General features: G+C 43.6%; 1 protein-coding gene across 21 annotated transcripts in view; it reads right to left on the bottom strand.

Annotated features, from left to right (window-relative positions):
* The window catches only part of Dst (dystonin), a 405,488-nt gene that overhangs the window by 126,077 nt on the left and 257,272 nt on the right, over positions 1–22,139 (bottom strand). For 20 of the 21 annotated variants that reach the window (XM_060369832.1, XM_060369829.1, XM_060369837.1 and 17 more), the window contains 13 exons: positions 21,995–22,121; positions 20,570–20,753; positions 19,467–19,624; positions 18,931–19,109; positions 18,403–18,541; positions 16,435–16,628; positions 14,963–15,125; positions 14,228–14,311; positions 13,340–13,447; positions 12,773–12,871; positions 2,987–3,115; positions 1,154–1,242; positions 105–237 (listed from right to left, as the gene is read on the bottom strand). In XM_060369832.1, the coding sequence (XP_060225815.1) occupies positions 105–237; positions 1,154–1,242; positions 2,987–3,115; positions 12,773–12,871; positions 13,340–13,447; positions 14,228–14,311; positions 14,963–15,125; positions 16,435–16,628; positions 18,403–18,541; positions 18,931–19,109; positions 19,467–19,624; positions 20,570–20,753; positions 21,995–22,121 (1,786 nt within the window). Of the gene's footprint in view, positions 1–104; positions 238–1,153; positions 1,243–2,986; positions 3,116–3,233; positions 5,935–6,523; positions 9,236–12,772; positions 12,872–13,339; positions 13,448–14,227; positions 14,312–14,962; positions 15,126–16,434; positions 16,629–18,402; positions 18,542–18,930; positions 19,110–19,466; positions 19,625–20,569; positions 20,754–21,994; positions 22,122–22,139 lie in introns of those variants that run through there. The other variant, XM_021662412.2, reaches the window with a different exon arrangement.

The following is a 22,139-nucleotide window of genomic DNA, read 5'->3' as shown; positions in this document are numbered from 1 at the left end:
CACATATTTTCCACACAGAAACCCCAAGGTGCATTGCCATGTATTTTCAGTCATGCAATTGACTAAACTCTTAGATGGACCTCACATCTCGTAAGCAATGTTACCTTCTCCTCTACCTTCACCTCTCCTGACAGTTGTGAGTCTTGTTGTTTCAGAGATTCACTGAATAGTAAGTTATAACCTTCTTGAAGAGTTTTCACTTGTTTCTCCAATTCATTTCTTTCTTCATCTGTCAGTCTACAATATCCATAAAGCATCAAGGGGCAAGGTTAGCCTTCAAGTGTAAAAGGATGTAACTTGCTTCAATATCACTGCTACACAGTCTTAAAACAGACCTTGTTCTATGTGTTTCTCAGGTCTTAAAATGATGATATTTGAAACTAAAGAGCCTATATAAAATATCCAAGATTCTTTCCTTTGTCTGAGAAAGAGACTAAAAAGTTAAATGAATAAATAGGTCAGTACTTCTCCAAGGTCAGAACAAACAAACAAACACCAGGATAACTACTTCCAACTTGATCAGAGAAAGATTGTTCAAGGAATAACTCAAAATTGTTTTGGAGTAACCATGAAGAGGACATTCCAAAAGGATTTAACACAAGGGAAAAATGCCTTCTTTGTCTGAATCACTCGTTGAAATATATGAAGTAACCCGTGAAAAACAGCACTAGAACACACACACACACACACACACCCTTACATCCTATGCATGTATTGTGCATGCACACACACGCATGCGCACGCATACACACACACACACACACACACACACACACGCACGCACACACGCGTGCGCGCGCGCACACACACACAAAGAATACATTTGCGAAGTTTTCCAAAAGGTAATTTTAGAGTACTGTGAAGAATTAAGGCCTGACTCAGAGCCTGCACTGCCACTCACTGGTTGCTCATCTTCATCCTGTCTGAGCCTGTGTACTTGTCAGGAATATATGAGCATCAGCACACTGTAGAGCGATGAGGTCTAGAAGGGACAGGGTTAAGTTCACATTCTTCACTCCCTGTTAAGTCAACTGTGATTCGTTTGTGTTCCACTACTAGAACGCCAGGGGCGCTGCACTGCCTTCTGTCTGCTGAACGGCTTTTCAGAACATGACCCTACACCCAGTAGAAGGGCTAACGAAAGCCAACATACTTGTCTCCATGTTTAGCCAAAAAGATCTGTGTGGTCTGAAGAGCTTCAGAGAATTGCTCCTTCTTGGTTGATATTTCTTTACTGGAAATCTGTAAGGTAAGAAGTCACATTGAGAGTCTTCCACAAGGGTATGAAATAGTAATTAAAGAATACACAACTTTAATCAAGACCAAAGTGTACTTTCTGGGTGACACAAGTACCAGCTGTGAGTGCTGTCGAGGCCTGCCTAAGAGGTCAGCTCTCCTCGGCACACACAAGGGGAGGTGCAGCGGCTTCTCGTCACAGTGACATCATCTTCATAAGGGAATCATAACGTAAAACCACACAGTTCTTTCGTCCTGGCCCAACTATGAATATGCGAAAGGCCAGGGCCTCAGTGCTGGCCCACTATCATCCTTGTATGGCACCCTTCTTAAAAAGGCACTGTGACGATGGGACACTCCTCCCAGAGAGGGTCTTTCTTCCAGGAGCGCCTCTCATCTGTTGAAAGCCCTACTCAGTAGGCCTCTGGGTCAGATGGTAATGGCTAACCCCAGCACCCTCCATCCTAAGCCATCTGTGGTGATCAGAGAAGGAAAACTCATTCACTAGGGAAAGGAGTTTGTCCAAGGCTTTTTCCTAATTCCTCTCCATTTGATCAAAGTTTCCATTTTTGTAAAGGTACAGGAAGGAGAGGAAATACTGGGCCAATGAGAAGATACCATACTACTTAGTCAATTTACATAGCAAATTTTGTGTAGTTACAGGGAATCATGAAGCTAAATGGAATCTTTGGAGGACTCACCCACCCATTATGTATATCAAACCACTTTTTCCTTTGAAAGAGAGGCAGGTATTTAGGCATAACTGCAGTTAAGGCCATAATCTTATTTCTAAGTATCTGTGTATACTAGGTCTAAATCTAACTAATGTTCTGGAAAGTTGGCAACTATAACGTGAAGATACCAGGTGTTCACGATTCATGCTTCTGAAGAAACATGTTCTCTCAAGACATCTTTGCTAAGGCTTGTGTGCCTGTTTGAAGGCTTTTCTATTTGAAATCGAGGAAAAGCCTGGGAAGAAGATACTTTAAATCAAACACTGGAGAAAAATGACCCTGAAGAGTTTTGATCTGAAACACAACAAATACTTTCTGACATCTCAGTTCTTCCATTTGTAGGATACACACCTCAAGGCCAGCCTTGGGTGCATTGCAAGGGTGAGACAGCCCTAGACTTTGTCTCCCCAAAACAAAACCAACCCAACAACAACGAAACTATCTGGAATTCCTACCATCAACAGCACTACTAGAACTTATACCTTAATGCCAATGTTCTGAGCTTCAAGTGGTACACTGTGGAGCAAAAACAAGCCCTTGCGTGAAGAACTGGAAAATTCATTCACATAGAAGAGTGTACTCTGCAGTGGTTGGACAACACTGTTTGTGAAACAGGAAAGACCCAGGAAATAGCTACTAAACCCTCAACAATGTTCACATCCTGGATGGTTTTCTCCTTTTCTTTCTGAGGTTGGTGGCATAGGGGACTGACGACCACAATGGTCAACAATCCCAGTCATTCTAATCAGGGAGTTTATCTATGTAAGAGAAAGTCCTACAACCTGTTGGCTTACTAATAGTGAGGCCAACGCAAATGGTTCTGCCTTTGGAATGGGACACCCTTTCCTAGCACATTCTGTGATTCTTTGGGGCAAACTGCCTAAGTACCCAAACTCTTGGATCTTCCTTGTAAAAACATGTAACCCTGAGGTGAATTCAGGTAAAGAAGTTGTGCTTTGTAGACTGTATGATTCAGTAAATTCTCCCCCCGTTAGCATTAGGACCTCTGTGAGTACCTGTTGCTTAGAGAAGAGAGGTTCCCCAGCCTTTTCCCCATCTCTCAGTGTCTTGCTGATATTTGATACCCATTTCTGCAATTCTTTAGCTTTTTCAACATGTTGTTTCTTCTCTTCTTCCAGTGACTTCTGATCGGTACAAATGTTAAAAAAAAGAAAAATCTAGTAAATGACTGATGACTGAGCTTCTCAACTAATTTTTCCTCTCTGCTGAAAATAAGAATGCAAAGATGTTTTCCATCATGCACACAGGTTACCAAAATATTTTATTCATTCATTTTACCATGTTCACCAGGTCATATAGCAGATGTCCTTTGGTAGAAGGAATAAGCTTTGGCAATCAGGATTTAATCACTGCTCTGACCACCCAGCTGCTTCATGAGTATGACACGAATAAGCAAACTCAACTTTATTCATGGGACAGGGTGAGATTTGAGAATCGCTGCCTTTGCATTAGCATTACAATCGTGAATGCCTTGACCGAGAGCAAACATACCCCAGGAGGCAAAAGGAGAATGACTACACACAGACGAAGCCCCCACCCCAGTGTATGTGTTAGATATTATAACTCCAAAGTCTCAACTAAAATAAGAGATTGCAACGGATGCTTTAACATGCACATCACTGCCTCCAGGAAGCAATCTTCAGCCCCGCAGGTCTGGCGCACATTTGCATGCTCTCCCCGATCCCGCGGTGCTCTGTCGTGAATGTGCTGAATCTATTCAGTGAGAGAACTCTGAAGAAATGAGTCTGCGGACATGTTGACAGTCACCACGTTTACCCTGTGTTGTAGGTAAAACCCATTTCTTTTAGTGAGGTAAGATTTATTAAAAAAAAAAAAAAGTAACTACTTCAGGGACAGCGAATCTTTTGTCGTTTTCAATTTAAAATGACTTTTTCTGGGCAGGGAGCTACTTCTAGCCCACAGGTAATTAACTGCGCTTTGAGTTGGTCCCACGGTCCTAGACTGCTCACCTAGCAGACACCATCTGTTCCCAACAGATGGCAGGAAGCGGCGGGCACTGCCTCTGCCCGGAGTAGACACCCTACTGGGAAGAATAGTAGAGGCTGGCTATCCCTGTCCCCAGGGGTTCAGATACTTCTAACAGCCTAAGTCCTGTGTGGAAATCAAAATCAGCTTTCGCCAAGGCTTCCTTATATGTCAGTTTTCGTCTAGTCTGGGGACACATGATATTCCTGACGTATGACTTTTGATCTTTGAGCCTCGTAGCGATGAGGACATCAATGATTCCTACTTGAAGAGCCTCTTCTATTGACATCCTCGACTGAACTTGAGGCTCTATCAGGCCTCCTGTGAGGTGCTGAAATTCCAGACAGCGGATTCCCAGCTCTTTACTGATGATATTTGCATTCACAGCCTCCACCACTGACATCGTTTTCTTGGTGACAGGATGGCTGATGCCGGTGATGACTAACTCACACTGGCGCAGCTGCTGGGCCAAGCCCTCATCAACGAGGCCTCTATGCAGAGCCTCGGGCACCCTGTACCTTTTGCCAGTTAGGGGATCAATGATCCCCCCAGTACTGACTTGGGCTTCAAGGCATCTGAGGGCAGTGACCCTATCTATTAAGTTTCTACGGGAGGCCTTCAGCAAAGAGATGCGCTCCCCACTAGCGGTTAGCCAGTAGCCGGCAATGGGACTAAGCAAGTCCTTCTTAGGAACTATCTTGCTCAGTAAAAAGTCAGCCAGTTCTGTGAGTGTGGTAAGGCCTTCCTGGTACTTCTGGATCATGGCTTTGTCTAGCGTTCCCTGCTCTACAGCCTCACTGATATTGAACTGCAGACCAGTTTTAGTATCAGCCAGCATGTGAGAAGGATGCCCGTAGGAGTCGAAAAACGTGGCTTCCTTCCACTGATACTGCTGCGCCGAAAGCTCAAGATAAGTACTTTTGTCGACGAGGTTTCTCTGGAAAGCCTCGAATGCAGTCAGTTCCGCCCCGGTTTTAGTATCTACCACAGCAATTTTGTGAGTTTTCTCTATGTTGAGGTTGGATATTTCCCTCTCCCCAAATGGGAGGAGAAAGCACTGGGAACCTACATCAAACACACACATCCGCAGCAGCTCTGAGTAGTACAGGGCCTGCTTGTTGTTGGGATTAGGGAAGACTCTCGTGTTGCTGGACGGCTCGTGCAAGAACTGCAGGATGGCGTTGTTGAGCAAGCCCTGCTGCACAGCGGTTTCTGGGGGAACGCGGATGCCTCGCACGGGGTCAATGACGCCCCCACTGGCAATCTGTGCCTCCAAGATATGCTTGCCTTTCTTCCTATCAAGCATTCTGTTTTCCATTGCCTGGAACACTGACAGCGGCTGAGAAGCGTGCGGGTACCCTACAACCGCCTTCTCTGCCTCCAGGAGCCTGTTCCTAAATTCAGGGTCAACGAGGCCTTGAAGAACTGCATCCTCAACACAGTAGGTCTGACCAGAAACGGGATCGATTATAAAACCTGTCGCAGCCTGAGCTTCTAAAAAGGCTAGCGCCATCATCTTGTCTATAATGATTTTCTGGGCCGCAGAAGCAAACGATATTTTGTCTTTGGAAGATTCTAGATAAAGTCCTGCAATGGAGGTGGCTCTGCTCAAAAACTTGCTAAGACTTTTCTGCACTTCTTCGACGGTCTTCAGTCCGAGTCGCAGCTGCTCAACCGTTCTCATGTCCAGAAGCTTAGCTTCAGCCAGCTGCCTCCCGGTCACGGTGTGCCTGAGCCCCCGGAACTGAAACTCCTCATCCCTAACCGAACATGCTTGGTTAAGGGCAGAGCTCTGCGAAGTGTCTGGCTCTACGCTTTTCTTAGGGAACTCTCCCTTGAGTCCGGCGGACGCTCTGGACCCTTCCAGCATCCATCCAGCAGCGCTGGAAGCCAGCGTCTTGTCTTGTTTTAAGGTTGTGACTTCCGTTTGCATGCCGCATTGTTTGCTCTTAGCTATCTGCAACGGCAATGTTTAAGACGTTACACGCTGCCCAAAGCACATGTCGCCACTGTGTCAGATACTCTCCAACCCCTGAATAGTAAATAAACCAAGAACTGCAAACCCAGGATGATATTCTGAGAGACTCAAGCTTTAGCAACTGGATACATTAACGTAGTACGCAGGAAAAGACTGAAATGAAGCCTGGCCACAGAATATGCTAGAAATTGAAGGTAATAGTGGATTCTTCTAGGTTTTCTTTTCTCCCTCTTGAAGTGCTGGGACCTTGCACAGGCTAGGGAGGCCTTCTCCTACTGACCTGCACACACAGCTATGTGCTGGATGTTTTTAAATGTTAGCATATTTACTCCTACAGATATAAGAGCTTATCTAGCACATTTATGTCTGATCTCAAGCATTCACAAATCGGTGGTAACTTAGAATAAATGTGGCCAAACTGCTGGAAAATTACTGTATTATTTTCCTCTCAGGACTACACACAGCTAAGCATTTAAAAACTTAAAAATCTAGTCTTGGAGAGAAAAAAAAAAAGAAATAAAAGAAGCCTGACATGCTATAGCTAATAAGGCCTCAGAACAAAGTATACCTCCAAAGGTGTCAAAAGCGTCACCAATTCCATTTCAAGCCTGTCGTCTTGGTACCTAACGGGTGGCCTGGAAGTACGCAGGGCTTGGTCTCTCATCTTCTCTACCTCAGAAAGTCTTGGAATGGGATTTTTCTCATCAAAAGTGATCTGCAGCTCAGTGCTGGTCTGAGAAAAATACTCTGAGTAGCATGGTTGGCTGCCTTCCTTGTCCAGCAGAGGCCCTGGCTGTCGGAACTGAACCTCCTTTGGAAGTTGTTCCGCAACCCTGTGCTGCCATTTTTCTTCTACCTGCTGTGGTTCCCGAGTCCATCTCGACAGTGGAGATCTGGCTGCTAGGTTTAGGTGTCCCGGGTTCCCAGAGGTGGTCTCTGCGGCAAGGTGGCACTCTCTCCCTGCCATATCACAAGCCGGTGTGAAGGTGTGCTCTTTGGCCGTGCTCTTTTCTTGAATTTCACACTGGAGCAAAGCTAACTGGTGCTCGTGCTCCTTTACCCGCTGGTCCATTTTTTGCTTGAGGCTCTCGACCTCCCGTCTCTGGGCTATCAGCTCCTCTTCGAGTTTGCGGCATTTCTGGTAGTGGTTGGCTTCTCCGTGTTGCCCCTGCTGCATCTTCTCGCGGTAGCACTGAAGCTGCCGTTCCAGTTCTCTGATGTCTGTCTCCCAGAGCTTCGCGTTCTCTTGCGCTCGGCAGTTTTCTCTCTGGAGAGACACAAAGTCGTGCCTGATGCCCGAGATGTCATTCTCGGTGATGACCTTGGCCTCCATTAACTTTTCCATCTTCTTCCGGAACTCATCGGCTGAGCGCTTGAATTTATCTGACTCTTCCTGGAGCAGGACCATCTTCCTGTGGGCCATCTGCTCGTCGATGGTTTTCAGGTGCAGCTCATCCTGCACCCTTTTCAGCCTGTCGTTCAGCTCCTGCACCTGAGCTTGCTGCAGCTGCGCTCTCTGCTCCTCCCGTCTCTTCTCCTCTTTGGAAGCACTGAGCTCGGCACTCAGGCTCCTCACTTCCTTTGCCGTGGTCTGGATGATGAGGTTCTGCTGGTCACATTTCTGCTTAAACTCGCTTACTAAATTTTGACTTTGGGCTAGGTCGTCCTCCAGGCTTTTAATTTTTCTGTGGAACTCCTGTTCTGTTTTCGTCTGTTTGTGCAAGTGTTCGTTGGTGTTGCGTAGCTGATCTTTAAAGCCGTCTGCCTGCTTCTGCAGCACTTCGCATCGCTGCTGGATGGCTTGCTTCTCAAGAACTATGTTCTTGGACTCTGCCTGGATTCTCTGCATCATTAGCTTGGTGTCACTGTTCTGCCTGGTGAGCTCAGCCACCTTTTGTTTGAGCATTTCTGCGCACTCGTTGCTCTTCTCCAACTCTTCATTGAGCTTCTGGATTTTATCGTTATTTTCTTTCTCAGCTTGGATATTCTGAAGCAGCTGTGCATGGCTCTTCTCAAACTCTTCTTTTAGATGATCCGATTCTCTCTGACAGAGTCGTCGCCTGTCATCTGGGGAATCCTTTTCATCCTGTGAGGACTGAGCTTGGGAATTTAAGTGCTGAATGTTCCTCTCGGCTTGTGCGTGCACCCTAGTGATTCTGTCGACTTCTCTCTGGAGTTTTCCTTTCTCGTGATGGAGAGATTCTAATTCCAACTGATAGTTGTGCTTTATTTTCCTGAGATCATTAGCTTCCTGCCTGACCTCTTCAGCTTTGTCTGTCGTTTGGTTCAGCTGCCTGCCAAGTTCTCTGAGCTGCTGGGAATACTGTTCCTGGACCTGGTCCTTCCTTTCCAGATCCTCCTGGAGGCACTTGAGCGTGTTATTCGTCTCATCCAGTTTCTCTTTGAGCAACCGAGCCTTTTCCTCAGATGAAGCCTTTTCGAGCTGGACAGCACTGAGCTCATACTTCAGCTCTCTCATCTCCTTCTCCGCCTTTCTGTTGGCCACAGTCAGCTCATCCACCTGCTGCTTAAGCTCCTCCTCTTTCTGTCTGTCGAGCTCCTTCTGGGGACCCGGCCTGCACGATGCGGCCTGTGGGATGTTATCTCTGCATGAATGCTGAATCTCGGTTATTTTTCTTCTCGCTTCCAGCTCAGTCTTCTGCTTTTCCTTCAGCTGCTTCTCAGCCTCCTGCTTCTGGAACGCCAGGTCCCGCTCCATCTGCTTCACCAGCTTCAGGAGCTCCTCCTCGTGGTTCCGCTTCCGCCGGAGCTGGTCCGCTAGGGCCTGCTTCTGCTGCTCCAGGTCGCTGAGGCTGGAGTCCTTCCTCCGGAGGCGGTCTTCCAGCGTTCTTCTCGTGGCGGTGTTCTCCTCCAGCTGGCTCCGGGACTTGCGGAGGCTCTCCTCCACCGCGGCGCGCCTGGCCTCGGCCTCCGCCGTGAGCTGCCGCACCCGCTCCAGCTCCCGCTCCGCAGCCTCCTTCTCCCGCACGCTGCTCTCCAGCTCCCGGCGGTACTGCTGCGCCAGGCTCTCCGCCCGCAGCTTCTGCAGGGCGATGTCCTCCACAGTCCTCTGCTGCTTCCTCAGCTCACTCTCCGCAGCCTCCTTAACTTTTGGAAGCTCCTCCTCTACCCGAGATTTTTGTTTCTTTAGCTCAGCTACCATTGTTTCCAATTCACTGATCTTTCCTGTCAGTTTGCTATTCTCAACCATGGTTGCTTTCTGACGCTGCAGCAGGTCTGAATATGCCCCGTGTTCAGAACTCTCGTGAGACCTTTTCATCTACGAGAAACATTGACAGTGTCAAAGCCGTTCTACTGAAATAGACTGTGCAGCCTCAAGACCAAGGGAACGCAGAGCAGCAGTCGCCACCAGCACCAGCACCTTCAGAGCAGAAGCCTCAGAAATCCAGCAGCGAGGAGACAGAGAACCTCAAGGAAGGTTTCCCAAAGAACCCCTTTTGCCCTTCAGGAGTCATTGCATGTAGAAAACTAGCTGGCTTGAGGTTTTGAAGCAAGAACGGATTCTCCAGAATATGAGTGGGGCCCCAAACTTTTATGGATGTAAGAATTAAGCTTTACTCGAAATGAATACCCATTCTGCTCTCACATACAATGTGGTTCTGTCAGCTTAGAACACCACCACCATACAGGAACCAAAGAACACAAGATTTAGCTTTCAATAGCGAGTCCAGTGGAAATTAAACATGATACTCACAGTTCCATGTTTGTGATTAAAGAAACAGAACACCAGAACAGAAAGCTGAATTCAGAAATGATACTTTTAACACGGGAAAGGAGAACGACATAAAACCTTAACATTTCTAAATCACTGTTTATGATAGCAACTGTGACAGTGAGGATTGCTAATGCAAAGGCAGCTCCTATCTCTGATGGCTTTGAAGGAGATGAGATTCAAGCACTCACAGATTTTGTCATCGTTGTCACTGATGGGCCTCATCTGAAATCCATTTTCTCAAGTACCTTTAGATTCCCCACAAATACAAAGATACTTGTGAAATATAAAGGTTTAAAAAATATACCTAGGGATTCATATCCATTTTATCAAATAAATATAAGAAAACCTTTTAGCAGCTGGGAGGCCTGTGAAACTAAATATTAACCGAAACACTACATGTTTAGACTAGTTGATAAACACATTCTAGTTCTCTTAGTTAATATCATTAGGATGTATCAAAGTAGTAGCTTTGTATCAACTAAAAAAATAACTGCAATAAGAAAACAGTGAAGGTAGGAATAAGGGAATCACTTTATAGATAGGATTTGTTTCAACTTCAATATATGTGAATTTCAAGAATTTAATTTGTAACAAATATTTTTTGTTCCCCCACTTTCCTGGTCTCTGATAATTTGGAGCTTCAAAGCTCAGCTTCCTTAATCAACCTACCCACGGTTGTTAATTTGATGCCACAGAGAAACACACCCCATCACAGATGCTATGCTCAATGGTGCATTTCTTTCAATTTTGTGTCAAAGTTGACCTTTAGAACATTCTGGATATTTTCTCAGGGCACAGATGCACACCTGGAATCCCAGTACTCAGGTGGAGACAGGAGAATGTAGAATTCCAGGCCATTGTTCTGGGCTAACCAGACAGCCACTGCCTCAAAAACAAAAATGCAGAACTTAAATTTTTAACAATTCTTTTGAGAACCAGTTCCTCATCAAATCTTATTCTGAAACAGCTTAGCTGTTGCCATGTTATCTTGAGCCTTTTTTTCTTGGTCAGATTCTGTTAATCTCAGTAAAAAATAAAATAAAATCTATTGCTGAGTCTTCAATCTTAATTAAAGTCATTTTAGTAGTTTATTAATAATTCTATGTGCTCTGGTAAACTAGAATTTTCATATATGCTTAAAATTACTTCCAATAATTTAAGTCAATTACTGATTTTTCATCTTGTAGACCTCAAACTTACTCATGAAAATCACTTTCTCAAAAGGTCTCTCAGCTCTATGCAGACGGATCAGTAACTTACAGAGTTGGGCCTTTGCCTCAGCTACAGAATTTCTTCACCACATCAAATACAGACCTAAGCCAATGTTCTAGTTCTCTAACATGTGTGGTTACTTCGGAAAGTTTCATGTATCTTTGCTTTTAGGTTCATGATGACAAATTGTGCTCGGTAGGCAAATTTTCCTGTGGATCTTCAAGACTATGTTTCAGAACTACTACTTTTTTGGGTTTAAAACTTGAGTTACATATATTTTGTTTGTTTGTTTGTCTGAGACAGGGTCTCTCTGTGTAGCCTTGGCTGTCCTGGAACTAGCTCTGTAGACCAGGCTGGCCTTGAACTCACAGATATCAGACTGCCTCCTGAGACTGGGATAAAAGGCGTGCACCATTCAACCAGCCAAGTTACATGTTTTTAAAGGACATTCCATTAATATTATCCTTAAACAGAAGAGTACTGAATTTTATTTTAAATTACAGTCTTTGTGTGTCTTCAAATCTATATTGTTTTTATTTTCAATTCACTATAAATCTTTAATGTTTTGGTAATAATTCATATTTAAGTCTTTGAAAATATCTTTGTTTCTATCTTATTGTAGGAATTGAATTGAGTGGCTCACATATGTATAATTAAATAGATACTGTGAGAAAAGAAAATAAATTAAGTGACTTCATGTTTAACAACTACATATAAGACTTAAGAGACATGTTCACCATTTAAAATGGAATAATATCTCTCAAAATATAGTGAAAATAAGAAAATTCTCTCACCATGAAAAAGTGTATTATATTTACTGAGAGAGTTCTGAGTGCTCTGGGCTCTTTTGTAGGCATACAGGAAGCTTACAGAAGAGGTTATAAAGCTGTGTGAACAGCTATTAGAGGGTTAGTGCAGAAACTGAACAGACGAAAACAGTTTATAGAAGAGCCACATTTTCAGAAGCTAAGAGAGTGAACACCATCTCACAGGCTCAGACAGCCTTTTGTTCTTTCAATACATAGGCAGCACGATAGCAGGTAGAGAGAGACTCCTGTAGAATTTCAACAGTCCAATTGCGATGTCCAGGTCCCAAATTTTACCATTTATACGTTTTAGCATTCTTGTAACTATTTTTGTCTGTTCTGGGATGAGGAAGAGAAAGGCCATCGGAAGAACAGAGCACAGAATAATCCTTTCAAATGGAACCAACAGGCTTTCATGCAATATATTCTTATAAGTAATTTCTTACTCTTCCTATTTCTCAACACAACTTTAAATTCAGGATCAAAGCTGCAGAAGTCCTTCATTAAAATGATACTTACCTTCCTATCAATTCTTAAAATGTCCACTCTTTTATACAAATGATCTACTACTAAGTTTGTCTTAATATAATCTTAATTCTTTAAAAGTTCATATTAATTCAAGATGCACAGCACACACACATCCGTGTCATATATCTCTACAGACCCCATATGAGCAGCAACTGCCCTTGGGAGAAGTCCCTTCTCAGCTGCCAGGAGGCTGAAGGAATTTCTGCCCCCAGCTGACTCTTCCCGCTGAGACAGAACCACTAAGTCTATCATGTTAGGGTTCTGACGTAACTGCTTTGGAGGCTGGACCTAAAGCACGCTACGCCAATATTCCAGTCCACCTGAGGTAAAGTTTAAAATGCTTTTGTTTTGGAGAATCTGAAACAAACAAACGTCTAGGCTTTCACTCTTTTCCAGTGTAAGCTTCTAATTCACTACTTGCACACTGGCTGTCAGCCATGCAGATCCATGAAGCTTATTTCTGCCTTCCCCGACACTGCAGTTACAGCTCAGATCTCGTTCTTGTGTTACTCGGGCGCTCCCTGTTAGTGGTTACCTCCTCCTCTTCCAGCCTTTTCAGCGAGTCGCCAGCAAACTTAACATACTGTGTCATCAGGGTGACCAGGGCGGTGTAGCGAGTCCGCAGGTCCATGAACTGCAAGGCAGAAGAGGTAGAGCATGATCTCTGTCCTCACGAGTGGAGCGAACCTCGAGAGAGGCCCGCACTACCGACGGGGCTTCGGAAAATAAAGCACACGTTTATCCAACAGTGACTGGCTGCCCGCCTGTACGCCACACTAAGTCATAACTTCCTTCTAAGTTTAACCATGAAGAACATTCTTTTCTGTATTGGTAAGTTATCTTGATTTTAAAAGTGTTTTTAAAGAGACTTAATAAAATGTAGTGGTATGGCACTTTCTGTCGGGGGTGATTGAAAAAATAAGAACTAGAGGTGAATAGATACGCACAAAATTGTGATACAATAAAATTCCATTAAATCATTTAAAAATAATGAAAATGGCCAATTTTATATTAGGTATGTTTTAACATGATAAAAGTTGAAACTTTAAAGAATGTTGTTTCTCTCTTTTCTGCCTGTTTTCTGCTCTTCTCTATTTGTTACCTCTTGAATAATGAGGTCTGCTGAGCTCTGTATCCGCCGCCGTTTCACTGGCGACTTCTGCTGTGAATCGACCATGGCCCTGTAGGTCATTGTTTGCAATTCATAGTCCTGCATAAAAGTCAATAGGATACAATTAATTAAAGCAAAGCCTGAAAGCTTCATTCCATAGTGACTGACCCCAGAAAACTGGTAACTAGTTCACTGAAATAATTTTTAAAAAACGAAAACTACATCTTGTTGTTGTTTGAGACAAGCTTCCTCTGCATAGCTGTCATGGAGCTCGCTCTGTAGACCAGGCCCTTGAATGCAGAGAGATTTGCCTACTCTGCCTCCTGAGTGCCGAGATCACAGGAGTGTGTCACCACTGCCTGGCTTGAAAGCTAAATTAAAAAAAAAAAATCTATTTGATTCTAGAGATACTTGGAAGGCAGTGACATAAGCAGAGACATGAACATTGACTGTAAAAACGTTTGCTGTAGAATACTCTCGGTGGCCTCGACTTACTCCACACCAACCCCAGAGCTGTGCAGCAGGGAAGCTAAGGAAGAATCAATGTTGTCTTACAAAAATATGACAGCGACTTTAAGTAAAAGTTAAATGTTCTCTCAATTTGAAATTAAAAAAAAAAAAAGGAAAGCAATAAGAAACAAGTTTCAGGGCTATGTGTCTGGAGTGTGTGTACATTTTCACGCATTCACAGAGATAGAGGAAATGAACCAGCCACAGGGCCATTACCTGGATCATTTCACAAAGAATTATTAGTAAGTACAAAAAAGGATCAAATGAGAATTTTCTCCTTCTAAACAGAATGAAATGACCTAAATCGCTTTAAAAAAAGAGCATGAAATAGCTGAATAGGAAATCTGCCTAAGGTATGTGACCTCTCACCTTTACCGCCGCTGAGTACTGCTCTGCATATTTCTGACATTCGTCCATTCTGCTCTGCTTCACCTCTATTTCAGACACCAGCATCTGTAGACACAGTTCAGAGGGAAAGAGTCAGGAGCTGGACACCAGCCCACCGCGTGCTCAGGAGTGAAGACCATCCACACCACCCAGGGCTGTACGTCTTACGTGTGCCTGGATTTAGGGCTAAATAACAAACTCCCGGAATAAGACTCATCTACCTCCGTGAGGCTTTCAAAGCAGAAACAAGAATTACGCAGAGCAGACTTGGTGTCCGTCCTTCTACCCACTCCAGATGAGACCAGAGTTAGAAATCACTGGGTCCTAGCGATGAAGCAAAAACCTTCAAACATTCGGCTTCCCCCCAATGTGGCCAGCTGGGAGCCGACATACTACCTTAGGCCATGGTCATTAACTCAACAAGCACAGGACTATTGCCAGTGCACTGCCAAGAAAACTCAGAGCCAGCCTACGTAGCCCATGAAGATGAGGGGGGTGACAACTCCCCAACACACTGTTCGCCATCTAGGCTTCCAAAAATGACTGCTAGGGAGTAAAACTCAGTGAAGGAAGGTGTGGGGTAGAGAATTCTCATACACATTATTACTCCTCTTGGTTGTCTAAGTGATTGCCTGTTCTTCCAACACAGGAGAGAAAGGTGAGGCTCATGACCACCCAACCTCAGCCAGCATCGGTTTAAGCATTTCCTTTGTGTACCTTCTGTTGATTCAGCTGTAGGGCTAGGGCTTTGCTGTTTTCTGGCTGGTTTTCCTGAATCTTTCTCTGGGTAGTTTCAATTTGCTGAATCCAGTCATCTAGAGGGTGATAGGAATCTCTGTAGCACTTCAGCGACTTCCCAATTCCTTCTAAGTCCCGCAGCCTGCGAGAACAGCAACGGTACAGTCAGGTTCCAGCACATGAGTGAAGGGTCAAGGAAGAGGAGGACGAAATAAGACCCAAGAGCCACTAAGCACAATGGGGCAGCGCCCGGCAGTGGCCTAAGGCGTGATTCCTGCAGCACCCGCACAGCGTCAGGGTGGACAGAGGCTGTCTGTTCCTGGAGCTGATGTTTATATTGGTGCTGTTTTACTACGGCACTAAGACTGAAGCTGAAAGAGCAGTCAATTAACCATCATTATAATCAATCGACACAGCTGCTGACTGCCTCAAATAAACAGTTCACCTGTATTATTTATTTATTAGATGGACGGTTCAACATGGTCTCAGAGAATATCTTCCAGGAACTGAAATTAAATGCCCTTTTCTATAATTTTAAAAATCAGCACATTAAACAAATTCATCATGTGTTTTCCAAAAAAATAATACATATGAATGTAACTTCATTTCTTGAGTGCAACTATATCATGAAAGCATTTAATTTATATTTACATACATATACAAATAAGGCCACTACTTATTTCTTTAAGATGAAGCCTAAATCAATTCCATTTTCTTTTGCGTTTTTAATTCTCATGGAACAAATGATTCCTATAGACTTTCAATATCAATGAAAATGAACAACAGGTTATTTCAATTTCTTAATTTCTCGTAGGTCCAACAAAGATTGCCATGTATAGCCCAAGAAATAAGGTTATGATTTATTTTGTTAACTCACCATTGTTTGAACATTGTAAGTTAGTAATAGCTTTTAGAGCATTACATTATTATTTAAAAAAAAAAAAAACAGATTATACAAATACCAGGCTAGATCAGCATTTTTAATTATACACAGAGGAGAATGTTATTTTTTCTGGAGGCAGACACATAGCTCAGAGGCTAAGGGCACTGGCTGCTCTTTCAGATGACTTAGGCTTGATTTCCAGCACCCACACAGAAGCTCACAACTGTCTATAACTCTAGTTTCAAGGGATCCAATGTCTTCTTTCTATCCCTTCAGGCACCAGACTTGCATGTAGAATACAGGCATGCACACATTCAGGTAAAATGCCCATACACATAAAAACAAAACAAACAAACAAACAAAAAAAAACAAAACAAAATCTGAAATAAAAAGAAGAGAAAATGTTTCTTTCAAGTTACACGTTTTGTTGAAGAGAATATGTAGGAAAGCAATGTAATGAGGGAACAACCCTGCAGTTAACACATTAGCTCTGGAAGGTCACTTGCAGCCTGGTGTCTGTACACAGAGGGTGCCCAGCCTCCATGTCCGCCGAGCAGGAGGGGCCCACCTGTTGTCGATCTGCATGTGAACACTCTGCCACCTCTCCACCAGCTGGTCTGCTTTCTCCTTGTGCCAGTCACAGTCAAGGTCCCGTTCTTTGTGTGTCTTAAACATCTCATCACTGATGGCTTTTGCCTTCTGCAGCTCGTCCTCCAGTGCATGAAACACCTCTCTCTTTTCATCTACTTCTGACCGCCATTGCTAAAATACATGACTCAGTGAGCATCATAAAAATTTATCAACATGTTATACAGAAAACACATTATTTACGTCATGTTACAATTTATTCATCATTGTGGGACACACAACTAGGTAAGGAAAAGCCTATCGTATTGAAAATGTATCAGGTGTAATGTTATGACTATTATCTAATTGTGCTTATCTCTGAAAAAAATTACATTTTACTGTGAGAGACACTGTATGTCACTTACTGGAGGAAAAGCAATCCGAGAGGGGAAGGGCTGACAGTTCAGAGAAATGCATAGACACACATAAATAAAACAAGCATTCTAAATTTGTATTTTTCAATTAAAGATTATAAAATCTAAAAAAATGCTTATAAAATCCAGCCTAGTAGAATTCATGTGTCAATAAAACTAAGTATATCCTTTAAGGAAGGCAATTGCCCCAATAAAAGCCCTTTTCATTGTTTATAAATGCTTTTAATTCCATTGTTTAAAAATTAATACAGGCATTGAGACAATTGAGAGATAGTCAATGCTTTTGCAACAGCCTTGCCAAGTGCTTTTCATACAGAAATACAGATACACGGACAGTGAGATGGCTCAGGGGTTCAGGGTGCTTTGTTTTATGAGCATGAGCTGAGTTTGATCCCCAAAATCTATACAGTGGAAGGAGAGAACTGAATCCTGTAAAGTCTCTTCTGACTTCCACAATCATGCATGCACATGGCATGTGAGTGACATATACATGTGCACAGAGACATGAACACACATAGACAGACACAGCATTATTTTTAAAATAAAAAACCATAGAGTTCAATGATAAATCCTTTTTCTTTCTTAAAAATAACTTCTGGGGCTGGAGAGATGGCTGAGTGTTTAAGATCACTGGCTGCTCTTCCAGAAGACCCAGGCTCTATTCCCAGCAGCCACACGGTAGTTCACAACCATCGAAACTCCAGTTCCACATGATCCCATGCTCTTTTCTGGCCCCAACCAATACTATACACAGACTTGGTGCACAGAAATACATGCAAGAGAGACATTCATACACATAAAATTACAAAAAAAAACAACAAAAAACAAAAAAAACTTAACAAAAATATCCCTCTACTTACTTCTTTGATATTTTAATATAACTGCCCCTTATAAGCAAAAGAATCTACTATAAGAAATTTAACTTCTGGTACCAATTTATCTGGCTGTCAATATGAATCCACTAGGAAAAATTACTGTCAAAAGGTTCAAATCTCAAACAAGAACACCTCTGTGATGGTTTGAATAACAATGGCCCCACAGGCACATGCGTATGAATGCTTGGTCCCCAGCTGTTGAGACTATTTGGGAAGGATTAGGAGGTGTGGCTTTGTTGGAAGAAGTATGTCACTGGAGGTAGGGATTTGAGGTTTCAAAAACCTTGCCAAAAACCTTGGGCTTGTGGGTTAAACATAAGCTCTCAGGTAGTGTCATGCCTGTCTGCTGCCATGTTCCTCACCACGATGATCATGTACTCACCCTCAGAAGCTGTAAGCAAGCCCCTAGTCAAAAGCTTTCTTTTATAAATGGCCTTGGTCATACTGTCTCTTTATAGCAGCAGAACAGTAACTTATACTAAAATGATTGACTGTAGTCATTTATAGGAAGTTGTAGAAATATGAAATGGAGATAGAGCACAATCAGAAACACATTCTACATCAGTTTACTTAGTGCTGGATGTTTGCAGCTTGAGCTCTGTGCTGGAGAAATAATTAGAAATATGACGTTGGGACATGTCCCAGACATGATGCTCTTACCTTTAAGGTACTCATTAAATTTTCAATATTATTCTTGTCAGCTATAACGGCTTCCTCTTCACACAGTTTGGTTTCATACAGTTTGACAAGGGCTTCTGCAGCTTGAGTGTTTTTTAGAACCAAATTAACTGTTTTTAACCTTTAAAGAGAGATAAATACTAAACCATGCTGTTTAATGTCCCCCTTTTTGCATACTGTACAAAATACAGTCATACTAAAGCACCATTATAACTCAAGACATGGCAACACTGACTGGCCTCCTGTAAGTCTGGATTCAGTTGGCTCTTTTCCTGCTGGACCCCACCCTATGTCCCACCCCAGGTGCTATTTACACAGATTCCCAAAGAAGACAGTTCTTAGGTTATGCCAAGTATGAGCGGGGAAACGCTGAAGACTACAAAAGGAGACGACAGTAATCTCTGAGGACACCCCCCTCCACATGGGGAAACATCACCAATCCAGTTTCCTAACATAAGCCCACAGTTCACCAAAACCAATTAGAGCGGGGATGGTGTGACGCTGACATACTTCTCTATGTACGTGGAAGACATAGAGTAGATCTGACTCATGCTCTGAATGACCACACTGAGCTCCGATCGCAGGGTAGGAACAGACGGGGAGTCTGCTGCTTGACTGAAGAACTCTTCACACTTATTTGTGATGGTGGCCAAGTCATCTTTAAGCCGCTCCAGCTCTTTCTTCAGTTTCTAGTACAGAAAACAAGTGTGCAGGTTTCTTAGAGCAGGTACAAACACACTTTACATTTTACTAGCGACATAAGTATCTGTGTAACTTTTTCTTTACCAAGTAAACAGAAGCACTCATTCCAGCTTTACAATCAGCAATGTCTTTATGGTTCAGGCCCTTGACACGGATAATGGCTCTCACGGGCTGGGAGGGCACCTGCCTCTGCGATTCCTAAGTCAGAGGCCGACCTGAGTTGCAGGACCTTAGTCCACATCAGGCAACACATGACAAGCGGACCTCAGCGAGGAACTGAAGCCACGGTGAGCGTGCAGGAGATCAGGTCCCTGGTTTTGTTTCAACACTCACGTAACTCCTACCTCCTGCTCTGTGATTCTGAACATGCTTTCGTGGAGATCATCTCTTTCCAGGGGAGTCCGGATCTGCCGAATTAGGCGGTCCTCACAGCTCTCCAACCGAAGCCGGATGTTGCGCACTTCCGAGATGTAAAGATTGTATGCGGACTCCTCCTGTTCCTCTGTGAAGGTAACGCCATGCTCAGCGAGAGACCCCTCCTCCCCAGGAAGCCCTTGTCCAAGTTTCACTACAGCAGCTCTTACTGTCAGCAAACCAGAGGTTCCTGACAGCACAGGACCTAAAGACATAACCTTAAAACGGAAACCTTAAAGCATGAATGTTAAAACTTAAAAAGCACTAATTTCCTTGAGGCCATTTAAAATACTAACTTACCATTGAAACATGCAGAGGAAGTAATACACTACAGTTCCATATGACACAAATATGAATTACATGCCATAAATTAGCCATTAAATTAATCAAAAATTCAAAAGCAAAAAGCAGTTAAAGAATGTGTAGTGGGGCTGGAGAGATGGCTCAGCCCTTAGAGGCTTACAACCAAAAATGTAATAATGTGTTAATGTTTTAAGATTTCAAAACACAAACTATTACTAATAAGATCATTTGTTTCTAAATAGTATGAAGAGTGAAGACTGAGATTTTTATTGAATAAACTTAACTAAATAAAGCAGGGTTGCTTTAACTCCTGGGTAAAACTGAGCATAAGAAAATACTCCAATCTTTGGCGATCGCTAAGGGCCCTCACCCTGAGTGTTGCCCTGTAAGGAAGGGCAAACGCGCTTTACGCAGGTGTGGCGGGAGCTCCTCATCTGTCCCATTCTGTGGCTGGCTCCTTAGCAACCTCCCTGTTCAGAAAGGAGGGAACTCTTGTAGCATCTTCTTCCCTCACGAGTTTTGTTTGTTACTGGTGGCTCTGGGATTGAACTCGGGGCTTCACGCATGAAGTCATAAGCTCCTGCGGGACAGTCCCCGCACAAACACGTCTATAATGTTCACTGATCTTGCTCATGTATCTTAGTCGACTGATGCAATATACCCAGGACGGAGGAGGCCAATCCTAGGGGAACCTCCCGCAGGGAACACAAACAGGCACCGCACACTTTACCTCTCTCTGCAGACTTGAGAAGTTCTTGGTAAAACCTCCTACACACATTCACTTCCTTTTCTAGCTGAGCTACATCCGAGCCTGAAAATATTTGGGATTCCTGGCTATCCTCCAGAAAATCTTCCAAACGAGACTGGAGGTTACTGAGAACCTGCTGGTGTTCACCAGGCAACATTGTCTTTATCTAAAGAAAGGAAAAGAGAAAAAGATCTTTTGATTAATGACATAGTGCGCAGAGTTACACCTGGGTGGGACGGAGCACAGATGATGTCACGGTATTCGTCAGCTTGCTCGCATGCAGCTAAAGGAAACATCTGAAACTAATATTCTTTTATTTACTTCAGGAGGATAGCCTATAGCAGGGTAGAATTATAGTTTCCTATAACCAGATGAGGGGAGATGAGATTTGGTACTTATATGACATGGAATAAGGAAATTGCAGAAAGACGGAAGGACTCAGACTGTACAGTCATACAATCTCAGAAGGATAAAAGCACCAGTTCCCCCTCGTGTGGAGCCTAGCCTACAGTATGTAAGCAGATAAGGAAACACATGTGCATGTGTGTACAGCATGCCACACAGAAAGGAGAGCAAGGGCTGGAGAGATGGCTCAGACGTTAAGAGCACTGGCTGCTTTTCCAAAGGTCCTGAGTTCAATTCCCAGCAAACACATGGTGGCTCTCAACCATCTAAAATGAGATCTGGTGCCCTGTTCTGGTCCGCAGGCATACAAGCAGGCAGAACGCTCTACCAATAATAAATAAATAAATCTTTAAAAAAGAAAAAAAAAAAAAAAAAGAACAAGACAGGGCACCAGGGGTCAGGAAGGACGAATGCAGGCAAAGGACACTGGAGTCATGACAGAAAGTATAGAGCTAATTGTCTTTCTAGCTTCCACTCTGACATGGATTTTTAGGTTCTGGTGATGGAGAAGTGAATTGAAAAGATGCTTGATGGTGAAAGCATGAAATCGAACGTGAAGCGCTGCGGCTTCAGAATGGCTATCCTAGCCACACAGAAGTTCCTTGAGGTATACAGACCTTGGGTCTGTTAATTCGGGGTTACGATTTTTTTTTTTCATTTTCATGTTCTTTACAATACTACGATAAAATTTTAATTGAAAGAAGACAAGTAAGGAACACTGAGGAAATTAAATGGATGAAATTTAAACATACCCACTCTCTCCGCCCAAACACCTAGCTCTGGCTTCTCACCTTCAGGGAGCACTGAGCAAGGCAAGATCTGCAGATTCCCTCACCTGCGGAGCAGCCTCATCTGACGAGCCCTAGCAGCACTCACCAAATCCCGGCCAGCCTGGACCTGTGGGCTCCACCCACCCCAGAGCAAATGCAAACTTCACCCCACCTACGACAAGGCACCCCGAATTCTGGGACACACCGGGGTAACGTGCACCTTTACACTCACCGAGGCCACGTTACTAGCCCGAATCCTGTCAATCTCATTGACTAGATAATGCCAGGAGACCACACTCTTCATGTTTATGTGAGACTCATGCCACAGGGTGAGCACACTCTGGTACTGCTGCTCAATCCTGAAACGTAGACAGGAA

This window comes from Meriones unguiculatus, chromosome 16, assembly GCF_030254825.1.
Source record: "Meriones unguiculatus strain TT.TT164.6M chromosome 16, Bangor_MerUng_6.1, whole genome shotgun sequence".
NCBI classification, from domain to species: Eukaryota; Metazoa; Chordata; class Mammalia; order Rodentia; family Muridae; genus Meriones; species Meriones unguiculatus.
Note: the sequence above shows the minus strand (reverse complement) of the source record. Positions and strands in the feature narration are given on the sequence as shown.